General features: G+C 50.7%; 1 protein-coding gene across 1 annotated transcript in view; it reads left to right on the plus strand.

Moving 5' to 3' along the window:
• The first annotated feature begins 209 nt into the window (after positions 1–209).
• Positions 210–17,118, plus strand: part of LOC132836103 (pre-mRNA-processing factor 39-like) — a 28,764-nt gene continuing 11,855 nt past the window's right edge. Inside the window, exons 1-7 of the mRNA XM_060855371.1 lie at positions 210–304; positions 5,763–7,327; positions 10,835–10,960; positions 12,090–12,208; positions 13,871–14,038; positions 15,682–15,853; positions 16,472–16,579. Of these exons, the coding sequence (XP_060711354.1) occupies positions 223–304; positions 5,763–7,327; positions 10,835–10,960; positions 12,090–12,208; positions 13,871–14,038; positions 15,682–15,853; positions 16,472–16,579 (2,340 nt within the window). The 5' untranslated portion in view covers positions 210–222. The remainder of the gene's footprint in view (positions 305–5,762; positions 7,328–10,834; positions 10,961–12,089; positions 12,209–13,870; positions 14,039–15,681; positions 15,854–16,471; positions 16,580–17,118) is intronic.

Below are 17,118 nucleotides of genomic sequence, written 5' to 3' on the forward strand. Positions count from 1 at the left end.
TGGCTTGGGATCAACTGATTTGTTTCCTAAACACTTCTGAGGGTGCATTATTTAAACTCCCACCCAAATAAAAAGTTTAATCTGCGGTGATAAGTCATAGTCATGGAAAATTAATACCTGTAATTGAAATTGGAATGACTTCAGCAAAGGTGCAGAAGACTTCTCCTTTCCTCCCCTCCCCCCACCCAGTCAGAGCAGTTTCCGGTTCCGGTGCCTCAGACGATGGTGACAGGAGTAATGGAGGCGGTGGATAATCCGTGGCTGGAGCCCGAGCGGAATCCGCCGGCATCCGCTCCATCGGGTGGTGAGTGATCGCGGTCCTGTCACCGATGGCGAGAGAACGAGCGGACCGGTCGAATGGCGCCGATATTGACCGGGGGAGGGGGGGGGGAAGCGGTAGGGGGTGGGGGCAAAGGATGGCGGATACGAGAGATTTGTCACCGACGCCGAGGAAGGGGCGGGGGTTGTGTGTGGTGGGGGGGGAAGAAGATGGACGCCTGCTCGGTCGTCGGGATACAGGCGGAGGTGAAAGGGACGGAGACACTTCCTGTGTCAGCCTCCTTTTACCATCGCCCCCCCCGAAGTCGGGCTGGGAAAGTCGTTCGTAATGGCGGCAAGGGGCAGCCGGCGGAGCGGTCCGCGCATGCGTAGAGCCGGACTCCGGTGGGTGGCGGGGGATTTGGAGGGGGAAGCAGACCCGGATGGGAACCCGGAAGTAAAGTCAACTACCTCCCCACCTACCCCAAGAGAGGACAGCACATGTAACTGCAACCTTCTCTTCACAATCGAGGGGAACACAAGTAACTGCAACCCCTTCTTCTATATTGAGGGAACAGTTTTATCTGCAGCCCCTCCCTCTATATAGTTTTATCTGCAGCCCCTCCCTCTATATAGTTTTATCTGCAGCCCCTCCCTCTACACAGTTTTATCTGCAACCCCTTCCTCTATATTGAGGGAACAGTTTTATCTGCAACCCCTCCCTCTACACAGTTTTATCTGCAACCCCTTCCTCTATATTGAGGGAACAGTTTTATTTGCAACCTTTCCCTCCTCCATATTGAGGGAAATAGACATAACGAATTGCACCTCAATAGAAGGGCATAGAGTTGTAGAGCTGTACAGCATGGAAACAGGCCATTTTGTAGATGCTTTTTAAAGTGTTGTAATCGTACCAGCCTCCTCCACTTCCTCAAACAGCTCGTTCCATTTGTGCACCACTCTCTGTGAAAAAGTTGACTCTTAGGTCCCTTTTAAATCTTTCCTCTCTCACCTTAAACTTATGCCCTCGTGTTTTGGACTTTCCTATCCTGGGAAAAAAGACCTGGGCTATCAACCCTATCCATGACCTTCGTGGTTTTTAAACTACCTTCAGGTCACCCCTGACGCTCCAGGGAAAATAGCCCCACGGTATTCAGTCCCTTCCTATAGCTCAAACTCTCCAATCCTGACAACATTCTTGTAACTCTCTTTTAAGCCCTTTTAAGTTTCACAGCATCCTTCCTATAGCTGGATGTAATGATCACCCCTCACCCCCCCACCCCCACCACGTAGAAGGGAATAGTGTAAATACCACCTCTCTCAGGCTGACTATACATGTATCTACAGCCCCTTGCCCCAAATAGAAAGTGGATATATATATAACTACCATGCTACTGACACACATACCACCTTCTTTCTTGATCTTCACCACCATAGAGAGAAATAGATGTAACTACCTTCTGAGTCAAGAGAATTAGATATAGCTCTTTCCATTTTCCTCCAGTACTGAGGAATACCACCTATATAGAGGGAAAGTGATGTAACTCACTCCTACCTGTATAATGATAAATAAGTGTTAACTCCCCCACCCCCATGGATGGAATGTCTGGAACTACTCTCAGCACAGAAGGAAACAGCTGTAACTTCCTCATAGAATCATAAAGATGTACAGCATCTTCGGTCCAACCCGTCCATGCTGACCAGATATCCCAACCCAAACTAGTCCCACCTGCCAGCACCTGGCCCATATCCCTCCAAACCCTTCCTATTCATATACCCATCCATATTCCCTTTTAATGTTGTAATTGTACCCGACTCCACCCCACTTCATATACCCATCCAAATGCCTCTTAAATATTGCAATTGTACCAGCCTCCACCACATCCTCTGGCAGCTCATTCCATACACGTACCACCCTCTGCGTGAAAAAGTTGCCCCTCAGGTCTCTTTTATATCTTTCCCCTCTCATCCTAAACCTATGCCCTCTAGTTCTGGACTCCCTGACCCCAGGGAAAAGACTTTTCCTATTAATCCTATCCATGCCCCTCATAATTTTATAAACCTCTATAAGGTCACCCCTCAGCCTCCGCTCCAGGGAAAACAGCCCCAGCCTGTACAGTCTCTCCCTGTAGCTCAGATCCTCCAACCCTGGCAACATCCTTGTAAATCTTTTCTGAACCCTTTCAAGTTTCACAACATCTTTCCGTCAGGAAGGAGACCAGAATTGCACACAATATTCCAACAGTGGCCTAACCAATGTCCTGTACAGCCGCAACATGATCTCCCAACACCTGTACTCAATACTCTGACCAATAAAGGAAAGCATACCAAAAGCCCTCTTCATTATCCTATCTACCTGCGACTCCACTTTCAAGGAACTATGAACCTGCACTCCAAGGTCTCTTTATTCAGCAACACTCTCTAGGATCTTACACCTTGCATTTATCTGAATTAAACTCCATTTGCCACTTCTCAGCCCATTGGCCCATCTGGTCCAGATCCTGTTGTAATCTGAGGTAACCCTCTTCGCTGTCCACAACACCTCCAATTTTGGTGTCATCTGCAAACTTACTAACTGTATCTCTTATGCTCGCATCCAAATCATTTATGTAAATGACAAAAAGTAGAGGACCCAGCACCGATCCTTGTGACACTCCACTGGTCACCGGCCTCCAGTCTGAAAAACAACCCTCCACCACCACCCTCTGTCTTCCACCTTTGAGCCAGTTCTATATCCAAATGGCTAGTTCTCTCTGTATTCCATGAGATCTAACCTTGCTAATCAGTCTCCCATGGGGAACCTTGTCAAATGCCCTACTGAAGTCCATATAGATCACATCTACTGCTCTGCCCTCATCAATCTTTGTTACTCCTGATTAGCAGGGATTAACCTCTGCCCCACCTGTGTAACTAGCTCCTCACAGGCCCACAGAAGTGAATAGATGTAACACCCATCCCACCATCACCCTTCTGCTGTGTACAGTGACAGAATTGTTGTGGTGTTGGAGGACACCATTCAGCCTACCATGCTGCACTGGCTCTGAATGAGCATCATGGCTTAGTACTGTCTTTTCGATGCTGGAGAAATGCGGCAGGTCTGGCAGCTCCTGTGGAGAAAGAGAAAAACAAAGTGAATGTATCGAGTTCAGTAACACACCTCTTCAGAATGACTTGGTGCTGTTCTCCTGCCTTTCCCCTTTGACCGTAAACATTGTTTCTACCAATCATCTCAATTTCCTCCTGAATGCCTTGATTGTATCTACCTTGTCCACCACAAGGTATTCCCACATTGCATTATCAATTTTTGTGCAAAACCCAGTTTGTCCCCCCATAGGCTGTACCTTGCACTTCTCAGGAATCCTGCCTATACAGCTGTTGTATTCCAAGCATTGCTCAAAAGGCGAAAGAAAATAGAAACCAAAAGTCTCGCTCTGTTACTAATGGGTGTTTCCCTTAAGCTTAAAAATCAAGTTCCAGAAAAACAACTTTGAAAGCCTCATTATTTACCTTGATGGGCCACAAAACAAACAGAGTTCATACAAACTTGTTCACTTTAAAGCTTGGCTTCAAAACTGTTTTAAAATAAATCATCGTGGCTTCAGCATACTTAGAAGTTAATAATATACTTCAGGTACAGAAAGCCCACAGGTTCAAACCAAACTCAAACTTAGGAAAGTTATTTTTTTAAAAGATAACTTTCCTATGTACATAAATCTCACAGTTTACATTCACAGTTGTCATGGAGGAGCAGACGACACGAATGGTCTGATGCAGCATTGAGGGGGTGCAATCCTGTTGGAAGGGTTGGAAAGGAGTCAGTACTGAGGCGATGGACAGTGTCAGAGGGCCAATCCCAAGGGAGATTCCCCCCGCCCCCAACCCAATCAAAAGAGCCACCTTTTGAGCTAGATAGAGGCTCCACTTGCATATTTGAGGTGGATGAGAAGGATCCCACTGTCACTGTTTTTGAAGTGTAATGTTGTTCCATGATGTATAGGGGCCAATTTGATCTCTCAAACAATATGATGATCTGGCCGTTACCACCTTGCTGCTTGTGACACCTGTCTGTGTGCAAATTGAATGCCAGGTTCCAATGTTTCAAAACCAACTTCACTTTCAGGTACTTCACTGATTTGATTATAAAATGCTGTGGTGTTTGATCATCGTGAAAGCTGCTGTGACGCTGTCAGTTTTCCCCATAATGCTGGTGTCGCTCTGTGAGTTATTAGTCTGTCACCAAAGCTCTAATTTTGAGGTGATAAATTCAGCTTTTTGTGTTCAGGGGATATCAGCCTCCCGTGTAGTCTTTGCCTTTAAAGATTGCAGCACGTTCTGCTGACTGAGGTTCCCTGATGGTGAAAAAAGTTGGAATAATCCCGCAAAACTTGGTTTTCTTGCTTTAAGGCTTGAGCTACCTTCCCCAGGATTTGCACAGCTTGGAATTGGTCCTATTTTCAATTTTGTTCACCAGCATTTCTGTAAAATCCCGATTGATTGTGACATCTTCCACAATCAAGTGTGACAGCTGTAGTACAATGACTACCTCGGCTGTTGTGCTATTTTTAGTTTACACTTCATGTTTAATTTGATTCAATATAGCTTAAGTCTCTGTTGCTTGCGTCCTAACTTGCTGAGTCCCACGCATCATTCTCCCTTGTGAAAGATGACCTACATTTGCGCAAAGTTAAGCAATCCTTTCTTTTAAAAACCCTGCTTTTCAAATCCCTCCTTGAACTTGATCCATGCTGTCTCTGCAATTTCCTATGGTGGTGGGGGGTGGGGGGTGGGGGAGGGGGGGAGGGGGCAGGGGGGTGGGGTGTGGGGGCGGGGGCGGGGAGATTGGGGGGAGGGGACGGGGAGTGGGGGGATTGGGGGTGGGCAGCTGGGGGAGGGGGCGGGCATCGGGGGTGAGTGGGGGGAGGGCGTGCAGCGGGGTGTGGGGGGCGGGGGGGTGCAGGCAGCGGGGGGAGGGGCGAGCGGTGGGGGGTCAGCAGGGGTGCGGAGGTGGGAGCGGGGCGGGCGGTTGGGGGTCCGGGCGGTGGAGGAGGGGGCGGGCAGTGGAGGTGGGCGGGGCGAGCGGTTGGGGGTCCGGGCGGTGGAGGAGGTGGGCGGGCAGTGGGGGGCGGCCGGGCAGTTCAACCTGTTCTCGCTGTTGTTAACCCATCTGGAGCTGAGGCTTACGACTATTATCACTGCTGTTTACATACATGTGAGGCAAATCAGGTCGACACTTATGCACTTAATGGTGAGGTCCTGGGGAGTGTTGCTGAACAAAGAGAGTGGTGAAGGCTGGTATAATTATAACATTTAAAAGCCATCTGGATGGGTACATGAATAGGAAGGGGTTAGAGCAATTTGGGCCCAGTGCTGGCAAACAGGAGTATAATAATTTAGATATCTAGTTGGCATGGACAAGTTGGACTGAAGGTTTTTCTCCATGCTGTACGACTCAATGACTCTGTCTTGAGTCCGTGAGCATTAACATTTTCCTTTTTGTTTTGCAGGCGATGAGCAGAAACTATTCACCAAAAGCCGCCGCAGTGGGAGTAATCCGTGCATCACGCAGAATGTGTCCACTCGGGCTCTTGGCCTGCATGTTGATGAGACTGCCGTGGAGGAGGCCTCTGCTGACAGCCCAAGCCCCTGTGATGGGGACACCGGAGAAGAATCAGCAGCCGGTACTCCAGCCCCGAGTGACGGAGACACCGGAGAGGAGCTAGCAGCAGATTCCACTGCTGACACCGGGGAGGAGTCTGCAGCTGATTCCACTGGCCCTAGTGACGGCGACTCTGGGGAAGAATCAGCAGCTGATTCCACAGGACCCCATGACGCACGAGAGGAGTCAGCCGCAGACTCCACTGGCCCGAGTGATGGTGACACTGGCGAGGAGTCGGCAGCAGACAGTCCTGCTCCCTGTAATATCGACAGGCTACTGGACACAGCAGCTGATTCCACCGGCCCGAGTGGTGGGGCCATTAGGGAGGAGACGGCTGCTGACAGTCCTGGCCCATGTGATACAGACAGTATAGAGCAGGCAGCTGCAGGTAGTCCTGGTCCCTGTGATGGGGACACTGTCGGCGAGACTGCTGCGGACAGCCCTGGTCCCTGTGATACAGACACTATGCAGCAGGGCCCTGCAGGGAGTCCTGGTCCTTGTGATACGGACCCTGTGGGGGACACGGCTGCTGACAGTCCTGGCCCCTGTGACACAGACACCATAGAACAAGGAGCTGCAGGTAGCCCCGGTCCCTGTGATACAGACACTGTCAGGGAGACAGCAGCAGGTAGCCCTGGTCCCTGTGATACAGACACTGTCAGGGAGACAGCTGCAGGTAGCCCCGGTCCCTGTGATACAGACACTGTCAGGGAGACAGCTGCAGCTAGTCCTGGCCCTTGTGATACAGACACTGTTGGGGAGTCAGCAGCTGACAGTCCAGGTCCCTGTGATGGAGACACAGTAGGGGGTATGACTGCAGATAGCCCTGGTCCCTGTGATACGGACACTGTAGGGGAGACAGCTGCTGACAGTCTCAGCCCACGTGACCGAAATGAAGTCGAGAAACTGGCTGCTGAAAGCCCACGTCCGTCTGGCGTTCAGAGCTCAGCCGGAGAGCTGGCTACAAGTCCCAACCCACCAAGTGACCAGGACACTGTGGCAGAGATGGAGATAGACGGACTGGGTATGGACAGGGAAACAGCCGAGGAATCGCTGGTTGCCGAGTGCACGAACATAGACCATGGTCAGGATGCTTTGAGTGGGCTGGCAGCTGACTCTTCGAGCAGTGCGACAGCGCTGGAGGCAGTGACCCTGCTCCCTGTGAGCACCAACGGGCCAGAACACGCAATGGACAAACTGCTCCATCCTGACATTGCAGACTATATGGCGACGGAGAGCACCACTGCCTGTCTGGACGCGTACGGGCAGGCCAGTGGTGATTACGGAGTCATAGAGACTGAGGACAGTGTCCCTCCGTACCCCACCGACTTTGAGAAGTATTGGAAAATAGTTGAGGACAATCCATATGATTTTACAGGATGGACATATGTCCTGCAATATGTGGAACAAGAGGTAAGGCAGTCGTTGTGTAGGTGTTACTGTACTAGCATGCCTTCTATATCACTTGCCTTTTTTCCCCCGGCGATAAACTCCCAACAGCAGTTTCACTAAGAGAGCAAGTGGACAAGGGTCTCTCTTCTGTAGTTTTTTTATCCCAACACTGGTATTTTTAGCAACACTCTGTAATGTGATGCCTTCTGTGCAGTAAGGTGGGGCTGTAAAGTGATTTGACACCAGAACAAGTGGGGATCAGAGGCGGCGTTTGGATTGTGACTGTCGCTCGGTTCTGAAGCAGGGCTGGTGAGGGTGTGGATGTAACTTCACCTGATGTGAGTGTGTCAAACAGAGGGAAGTGAATTCAAAGCAAAGCAGCGTTGGAAAGACTTTGACAATCTGCTGCAGAGGGCAGAGTGCGTGGGTCAGGGACTAGAGAATTTTGAGGTTGATGGGGCGCCTGCAGGACAGTGAAGGGATGTGGGGGCAGGGACAGGGTCTTGGCACAGTCTAGCGTCTTGGTCAGAGGCATCCGGGATAAGGTGCAGGTTGTGTGGGAAGGAAATCAGGGGGCCAGCAAGGGAAACAGTGGTGTAGAGGTAGTGTGGATGGACAAAGGCAACATCATCTTCATTGGAGGTGGAAATAGGTGATAAGGATGTGGGATGAAGGTGCTCTCTCTGAGGTTGGAGTCATCTGGAGGAGGGAGAGGGTGTTTTTAGATTCGATTCCTGACGATTTGGAAACTGGCCATTTGGCCCAACAAGTCCACACTGACCCTACGGAGAGTAACCCAACCCCACCCATTCCCCTACCCTTTATTTACCCCGACTAATGCACCTAACACTATGGGCAATTTCCCATGGCTAATCCACTCTAACCTGCACATCTTTGGATTTGTGAGTGAAACCCGGAGGAAACCCGCACAGACACGGGGAGAATGTGCAAACTCCGCACAGACACGGGGAGAATGTGCAAACTCCGCACAGACAGTTGCTCAAACAGGAATCAAACCTGGGTCCCTGGCGCTGGGAGGCAGCAGTGCTAACTGCTGTGCCACTGTGTTACCCACAGAGGTTGAGAGGTGATATTTCTCATCCAGGACAAGGAAAGCAATGGGACTGGATGGGTTACCAACTAATGTGATGTGTCTTGACAAGGTTCCACACAGGAGATTGCTGAATAAGATTAAGAGCCCATGATGTTAGGGGCAAGATATTGGCATCAGTAGAGGATTGACTGACTGACAGAAGACAGGGAGTGTGGACACAGGGAGATTTTTCAGGATGGCAGCAGGTGACTAGTGGGAATTCCACAGGAGTCCGTGTTGGAACCACGACTGTTGGAAGGTGAGGTAGCTCAGTGGTTAGCACTGCTGCTTCCCAGCACCAGGGACCCAGGTTCAATTCCAGCCTCAGGCGACTGTTTGTATGGAGTTTGCACATTCTCCTCATGTCTGCAGGGTTTCCTCTGGGTGGTCCAATTTCCCCTCTCAGTCCAAAGATGTGCAAGTTAGGTTAGTTGGCCATGCTAAAAAAAAATGATCCCCTAGTGTCCTAGGATGCGTGGGTTAGCCATGATTACAAACACAATGTGGGTTACAGGATGAAGATTTGGATGGGATGCTCTTTGGGGGGTCACTGCAGACTTGATGGGCAAAATCGCCTCTTTCTGTGCTGTAGGGATTCTATATTTACATTATACATTAATATTCTGGACAGAGAAACTAAGGGCATTGTTGTTAACTTTGGAAGTAATGCACAGAAGGGTGGAAGGATGGGTAGTGTTAGGGAAGTGGCCGCTTTGCAGAAGGACAGACCAGGAGAGTGGGCAACGAAGTGGCAGGTGGAATACAGTGTGGGGTAAGTGTGAGGTTATGCACTTCGGTCAGAACAATAGAGCTGTAGAATGTCTTCTAAATCCGGAAAAGCTTCAGAAATCTGAGGCACCAAGGGACTTGCGAGTCCTGGTTCCAGCTTCTCTTCCAGTTGACATGCAGGTTCATTTGGCAGTTAGGAAGGCAAATGCAATGTTAGCGTTCATTTTGAGAGGGCTAGAATACAAAAGCAAGGAGGTACTGTTGAAGCTGTAGAAAGCTCTGGTCAGGCTGCATTTGGAATATTATGAGCAATTTTGGGCTCCTTCTCTAAGGAGGTTTATGCTGGCCTTGGGGTTCCAGAGGAAGCTCACCAGAACGATCCCGGGAATGAGGGGTGTGGTTGAGGACTCTGGGTCTGTACTTGGTGGAGTATAGAAGGCTGAGGGGGCAATCTGATTGATTGAAACTTCCAGAACACTGAGGGATCTGGATAGAGGATGCGAAAAAGTTGTTTTCTCTCGTAGGAGAGGCTAGGACCCAAGGGCACAGCCTCACGGTAAAGGGACAACCTTTTTGAACAAATGAGGAGGGGGGGGGTGTGAAAGTCAGTGCTGCAGAAGGCTGTGAGGCCGAGTCATTGAGCGTCTTAGAACTGAGGCCTAAAAGTTCTCGATTAGCGAGAGGGTCAATCGTTAACAGGAGATGGCAGGAGCAAAGGTTTGAGAAACAGATCAGCCATGATCACATGGCGGAGTAGACTCAATGGCCAACTTCTATAATTTAGGGTCCTTGATCAAATGCACAATGGGGTCAGGGCAGAGCTGTATGGCTTAGTGGTAGGGGAGTGTCTGTCAATGGGTGTAATGGGTTGGAGAAAAGGAAACCCCACTGGCCGAGGGGAGAGAGCATTCAGTTTGTGGGTTGGTAGAGGAATGGGAGAGGATGCTTCCTCTGGAGGGGGTGAGGAAATGGACAAGCCTCTGTGCTGTCCTTTTAGCGAGGTTCCTTAATTAGTGAGTGATCAGCAGTGGGAGGGTGGAATACTATGGGACAGTAACTATTTGCGCAGTCACTTGAGTTGGTTGTAGAGTTAAAGCCAATATCAGGGACTTGACCAAAATGATCTAAGCTGATGTCCCCAGGGCCAGCACGAGGGGAGTGCTGCACTGTCGGAGCTGCTGTTTCCTAATGAGCCTTTAAACTCTGGCTATATCAGGTGGGTGTAGAAAAGTCCCAACTGTATTTTTGAAGAAAATTAGTGTTTTCCACGGGTAGCCTGGCCAACTTTCTCACCTGGCCAACGTTCCTAACTGCTTGCTCTATTTCTATCTGGGGTCCACCTGTCCTCCTCCATCCCTTCAGGACAGGAATATTCCCAGCCAAATGGGATTGGTGATCTCCATCCCCATCTTCAGTCACTGAGCCTGTCCCCACAAGAAAATGGCTGGGGCACCAAGGTCACGTGACTTTCTCTTTTGCAGTTCCACTGTCATTGGCTCTTGGAGCTTCCCCAGAGAATCACTGCTCCCTCACTCCCTTGCCTGCTTCAGTTGCTGAGGCTATGGACGTGAATCCCAGCCGAGCAGGCAGGCAGAGAGCAGCGTATCCCAGGTTTGGCAATGTCTCTGACTGGAACGTAGGGTCGTGTGTCTCAGGGCGTGGTGCAGGGCTGGGCTGCTCTCCCGTTCATTCTGGTCTTCTTTCAGAATCACATCTGGGCCGTGCGGAAGGCATTCGATGCGTTCTTCGCCCGCTATCCCTACTGTTATGGCTACTGGAAGAAATATGCCGACATAGAGAAACGCCTGGGGTTCACCAAAGAGGCAGAGGAGGTGAGGGGACTGACGCGGGGAGCTTCGGGGGCTGCTGCTTCTTTTGGGTTATTTAAGCTGATAAATGTTGCTCGCGTTCTATCGAGAGGAGATCCAGCTGACAGTTTCCCTGGAATTTGCCTGTCTGTCCGATTACAGCTCGAGTCATCCACTTGGATGTGATGACAGCTGCCAACTTGTGTTTGCAAAAAGTTAAATCATTGCCCATGCACATCTTGTGAAGCAGATGTCCTTTTTGCTTGTCAGCAGAGAGTAAACAGTCGAGATTGAGAGTGTGTATGAAAACTGTTTATCCTCCCTTCGCCTGCTCACCCAGAACACCAGTGTCAGCTCTGTCCACTCTGCGATGGTTTCTGCCTGAACAGCTCTCAGTAGCAGAGCACCCCCGAGATCCAACAATTCACCGTGTGAATAATCTCTTCCTGATCCTGCTCCGTCCTCTCTCTCCTCTTTACGTTAATGTCTGACTGTATTCCTGCCACCTTCCCAAGTTAATGGAAATCAGTGCAGGATGGTGGAGCTTCTTCACTGTTGGCATAAGCTCTGCCCAATAAACGCTCACAGGACAGGGGCAGCAGAGAGTTAGATACAGAATAATCTTCTGTCTACTGAAAGTAAAAGCTGCTTCCATTCCTTTTTAAATTGAAAGTAGAATTTTCTCGACACTGTTCCCATTAAAAACTCCCAGGACAGGGACAGCACAGCATTAGATACAGAACAGAGATACTGTCTCAATCAAACACCCACAGGACAGTTAATACATAAGGTTTGATGCAGATTAATGCTCCTTCTAGTATTTTAAACAGAAAGTAAAGCTTTCTTGCAACTGTGTCCTCATCAAACTCTCCAAGGACGGGTACAGCTCTCTGTACCCTTTTAAAGTGTAAGAAAAGCTCTCAACACTGTCCCCATTAAAGTCCCGGGTCAGGAACAGGATGTGTTAGATACAGAGTAAAGCTCCCTTCTCGTTGTTCCCATCAAACACATGCAGGACAGGGACACCATGGGGTGATATCCAGAATAAAACTCCCTTCATGTTTCACTGTGCCTAGAGCCACGTTCTCTGAAACACACCACAATTCTCCCGATCCGTTCCGATGGTTGCAGTTTGCTGTTTTTTCTGCTGCAGGTTTACCAGCGAGGACTCCAGTCCATCCCACTCAGTGTCGATCTTTGGGTTCACTACATCACATTCCTACAGGAGATCCTCGATGCTACCCATCCTGAAACTCCTGCTAAACTCCGGAGGTAAGCCCATGCCATCTGACATTGAAGTGGACAGGGATTTGGGGGGTGGGGTGGCGGAAGTCTGTGCCTGGTGCCCAACCCTGAGTTGTTTGTTTCTGAGCAAGCTGGATTCTGACTCAACTGGTGTTATTTCAACCCCTTGTTTTTCAGCAAGGCTTCACGGAGACCCCAGGTTGTTGCAGCACACAGAAGTGCAGAGGCAGGACAGGCATGTAAGATCACAGAATTTTTTGGGTGTGGGAAATTCCACCCCGGCTTAACCAACGGAAAATAAGGGATGGCAGCATTTGGTCAAAAGAAGCGACAGCAAACTGCGGGCAGTCCTGTTTGGCAGCAAGTGGCTCCGATCTGGCGGGCACTGCTTCCACATCCAGAAGTGGCCCTTTTTCTCGGTTGTCCTATTTGATTCACTACCATCTTAATGCGCCGCAGTCGTACCCTGAGCCTGCGCGCCAACGTTTGTGCTCCCCAAGGATTTGAAACTTGCCGTCATGATGAAAGTTTCTTTGCCCAACAATAGCTGTGCCCATCTGCCTGGACCTTCATTCGGCCGGCCTCTCTTTCCGCCGGCTGTGGTGCCTTTCTCCAGGCCGACCAGCAGCACTCCTCGTGTCTTGGGGAGCTGGTAGGTTTGAGCTGCTGGCTGTGGACATGGCTGACGTTCCAACGAGGTGCTGCGAAAATGCAGCTTGCTCACAGGTGAAGATCAGGAGCATTCTCCGGCTGTTCTTGGCACCGTCGTAAACTGACGAACCTGTCCGTGCTGTTAGAGCGAGCTTTGCAGCGACTAATTGGCTGCTGTGTCGTCACCTTGTCCAGGAGCTGCATAAATGAAGGAAATGAAGATTAGTTATATTATTAGATTACTTACAATGTGGAAACAGGCCCTTCGGCCCAACAAGTCCACACCGACCCGCCAAAGCGCAACCCACCCATACCCCTTACCTAACACTATGGGCAATTTAGCATGGCCAATTCACATCTTTGGACTGTGGGAGGAAACCGGAGCACCTGGAGGAAACCCACGCAGACACGGGGAGAATGTGCAAACTCCACACAGTCAGTCGCCTGAGGCGGGAATTGAACCCAGGTCCCTGGTGCTGTGAGGCAGCAGTGCTAACCACTGTGCCACCGTGCCGCCCTAGTCAATGACTTCCTAGTCAATTGAAGAAGACCCTGTTGTAATGTTGGCGGCACTGCAAGCAGTTGGCACACAGCAAGCTCTTGCAGGAGAAACATTGGCCTCGGGACACCGGGCAGAATCCTCCCTCTTTGTGCACGGACACAACCGCGCAGACTTACATACGTGTACACGGACCCATGCACGCGCGTGCACACATACTCACACGCACACTGACCCGTGCACATGCGCGTGTGCGCGCACACGTAGGCACCAGCTGCTCTTCTACCAGTGCCTGTGAGAACCTTTGCACCCACCCATATGGGACCTCAGTTTAATGTCTGGCTGCAGTAGAGTGATGTCCCTGAGCAACAGTGGAAACAGTCATTGAGATGGTGGGTAGGGAGTTCTTGATGTAATGCTCCTAATCAAGATTGATATTTATTGGCCTCTCTGTAGCCTGCACTGCTTTGGACTGTTGATGGCTCCCCTTGGGCTGTAAGTTTGTTTGTTTGTTTATTTATTTATGTATTTATTTGCAGTGTGTTTGAAATGGCGTTGGCTGCAGCCGGCACAGACTTCCGTTCTGACCGGCTCTGGGATCTATATGTGAACTGGGAGAAGGAGCAGGGTCAGCTGAAGGCTGTAACTGCCATTTATGACCGGGTGCTATCAATACCTACGCAATTGTACAGTCACCACTTTGAGAAGTAAGTAAAGAAAGGGCTCTTGCACGATTAATGCACAATGTTGTAAATTATGCTCACCATTGATCCGGTAACCCGAGTGGTGTCATAAAAATATATCCAGCACAGAAACCAGCAAACATCCGTGTTGCTGCTGCACACAGGTTGCCTCCTACTCCTCCCCTCTGTCTGCCTTGTATTTATTTTCCCTTCTATGTTTATCCAGCTTCCTCCTCAAATATATCAACATCTTTGACCTCAGCCACTCCTTGTGAGTGTGTGTGTTCCACAGACTCTCTGCTCTGAACTGTCTCCTTAGTTGGAGATGGTTGGGGGCCTGTTGGCTCTGCCAGCGATGCCCATGTTGCATAAATGCATTTTTCTTTTATGGTTAAAGAGAGGATGCCCCCTGGATTCACTGTGTCAGTTTGGGAGCCAGCGACCGACAGGAAAAGACCCTCTTCGCCATCCACCCCATCCCAAGCAATCGCCATGTTCTGTGCACCACGCTTGACCTCCTGCCGTCACGTGGTAGTGGAGGTTTCCTGGGAGGGATGTGAAACCAAGTTTAAAAATCCAGAGGCAACCAGAAGTGGACAATTCCCCTCTCACCCACTGCCCAGATTATAACCGAAACTAGACCGGATGTTGCCATTAACCCTGAATTGTTTGCACTTGTCCTGTGTACAAGTTGATTTGCAACCCTGCTGATAACTGGTCCAGTTCACTTGTGTAGCAGCAATGCATCCTCTCCCTGGCTCTAAATCAAACAAGCAGTTGCAAACGAGATGAGGCCGACAGTTGTTTGTCTGGAGTTGCTCACATCAGCTGGGGCAGCAAGATATTTGTTAAAGATCTGGACCCTGCCGTTACAGCAGCACATTAGTGTCATGTCTCCCATGGAGACCCAGACTGCTTCAGGGCATCCGGTTCCATCCCCCAAAGGATATTGGTAATTGGTTCACGCTACAGGAACAGTAGGCTCTGCCAAGGCAGGGGAGAATGCTAGCCACACATCCCAGGCCTGATCCCTGCTGGGAGGGGTCCTGAGTGAGAGTCCATGCCTTTGGGAGTGAGCAGTGACTATTTTTTTCTTAATCCTGTGTGAACGCAGTGTTTTAGCACAGTAAAGCATCCTGAGGCTTGATCCCAAGAATAGTTATCAAACAAGTCAACATTTGACATGCGAGATTTTGGGGACGGGTGACTTCCAGATAAGGTGAGAGAGGTCAGTGTGTGGGGCTGTCATAAGTGGAAGGAAGAGGCACGGAGGTTTAGGAAATTCCAGAGTTTAGGGGCTGCGAGCAGCGGAAGGTGCAGCCACTAATAGAGCTGTTCAAACCCAGGTGTTGGGAGGGTGTTCGCAAGACTGGAATTAAAGGAGAGCAAAGATCTCAGGGTGGTGGTGGTAATAGGCTGTGGAGGAATTGGAGAGATGAGGGCATAACTGAGCATTTTAGCATTGAAGTGTTGTCGGAGCTCTTGTGGGTCAGTGCATGCAAGGAGCGACAATAAATGGGACTGTGTGCAAGTTAGGATGCCACGCAGCAGGAGGGTGAAGGTGGAGGGGCACTGTTCCTCCTGCCCGTCGTCTAGACCTCACGTAGCGATGGTTTTACCCAAACCAGAGGCTGTCTCTAACTCCAGGTCTCTTGGCTGTCATGCAGGTTTAAGGAGCATGTGCAGAGCTACTCACCCAAGGACATCCTGTCCACTGACGAGTTCCTCAGACTGAGGTCAGAGGTCGTGAGCAACCTGGCGGCAGCTGAAACGGAGTGTGACGAGGGGCCCCCTGGAGATGACCCTCCGCCCGGTGTGGGGACCACCGATGAGGAGAAGGTGACCCGTTCAAATTTGTTTTTCCTCGCTGGAGGTTTATTTACATGACTTGGCCCGTTTCCCAAGCTCATTTAGCTGGCATGTCAGTCCTTTGTGATCAAACCCGAGGTGGTGGGCTGAATGAGCCGATGGTGATCGCAGATCTGCTGCAGGTAGTTGTTGCTGGAATGCTTGGTGATGGCAGGATCCTAGCTGCCAGTTGACAAGGAGCCCAAGGGTAGGGAGTTGTCACTTGGGCAATGGGTTGACGCTCTCTGGATCATAGTACAGCAAGACTTGTCCTCCTTGAGGCACAGTGTTGCTCCATAGGTTTAAAGGCTTGCAGCAGGCCACAGAAATGTTAGGAGCTCCTGCTCATCCTGACCCAGGGGCAGTGTTGTGATCATTAACTTGCCTCACTGTGTATTTGACTCTGTTTCTGCACCCCCCCCCACCCCCACCCCCACCCCTCCACCCCACCTTCCTGAGAGTTGCAGCTTTAGCAGAAACCAGACCGACCGGCCTTGGTGTTGCATGGGGAGGGGGGAGGGTTCTTTCTCAGGTTTATTTACAGGTCTGCCATTTTGCAGCCATAATTTCACTGACCGGTTTCCTATCACTATCACCTTCCCTCCCCAGGCTGACACCGAGCTGGAGAAGATCCGAGCCCACCTGGCAGCCACTCGGCATGAGATGTACCTGCTGAATGAGGAGGAAGTTAGCAAGAGGTGGAATTTTGAGGAGGCGGTAAGGATGCACCCACTGCCCGGTGTGTAACTTGCTCACCCTCTCTCAGATTGACAGTGCTCTGTGCTTCCAGGGTGGGCAACCGTTAGGTAGATTGGAACAACCTGCCAATCAACTCACTACCCGCCAACCCGTCTGTCTGTCTCTCTCTGTTTTTGCCCGCCTGCCAGTCTGTCTGTCTCTGTCCGCCTGCCTGTCTGTCTGTCTGTCTCTGCCTGCCCGTCTGTCTCTGTCTGCCTGCCCATCCGTCTGTCTGTCTCTGCCTGCCCGTCCGTCTGTCTGTCTCTGCCCGCCTGCCCGTCTGTCTGTCTGTCTGTCTCTGCCTGCCCGTCAGTCTGTCTCTGCCCACCCGTCTGTCTGTCTCTGCCTGCCCGCCTCTGTCTCTGCCTGCCTGCCCGCCCACCTCTGTCTGACTTTGCCTGCCCGCCTCTCTGTCTGTCTCTGCCTGCCCGCCCGTCTGTCTGTCTCTGCCTGCCCGCCCACCCGCCTCTCTGTCTGTCTCTGCCTGCCCGCCCGCCCGTCTGTCTGTCTGTCTCTGC

This window comes from Hemiscyllium ocellatum, chromosome 46 (assembly GCF_020745735.1).
Source record: "Hemiscyllium ocellatum isolate sHemOce1 chromosome 46, sHemOce1.pat.X.cur, whole genome shotgun sequence".
In the NCBI taxonomy this organism is placed as follows: Eukaryota; Metazoa; Chordata; class Chondrichthyes; order Orectolobiformes; family Hemiscylliidae; genus Hemiscyllium; species Hemiscyllium ocellatum.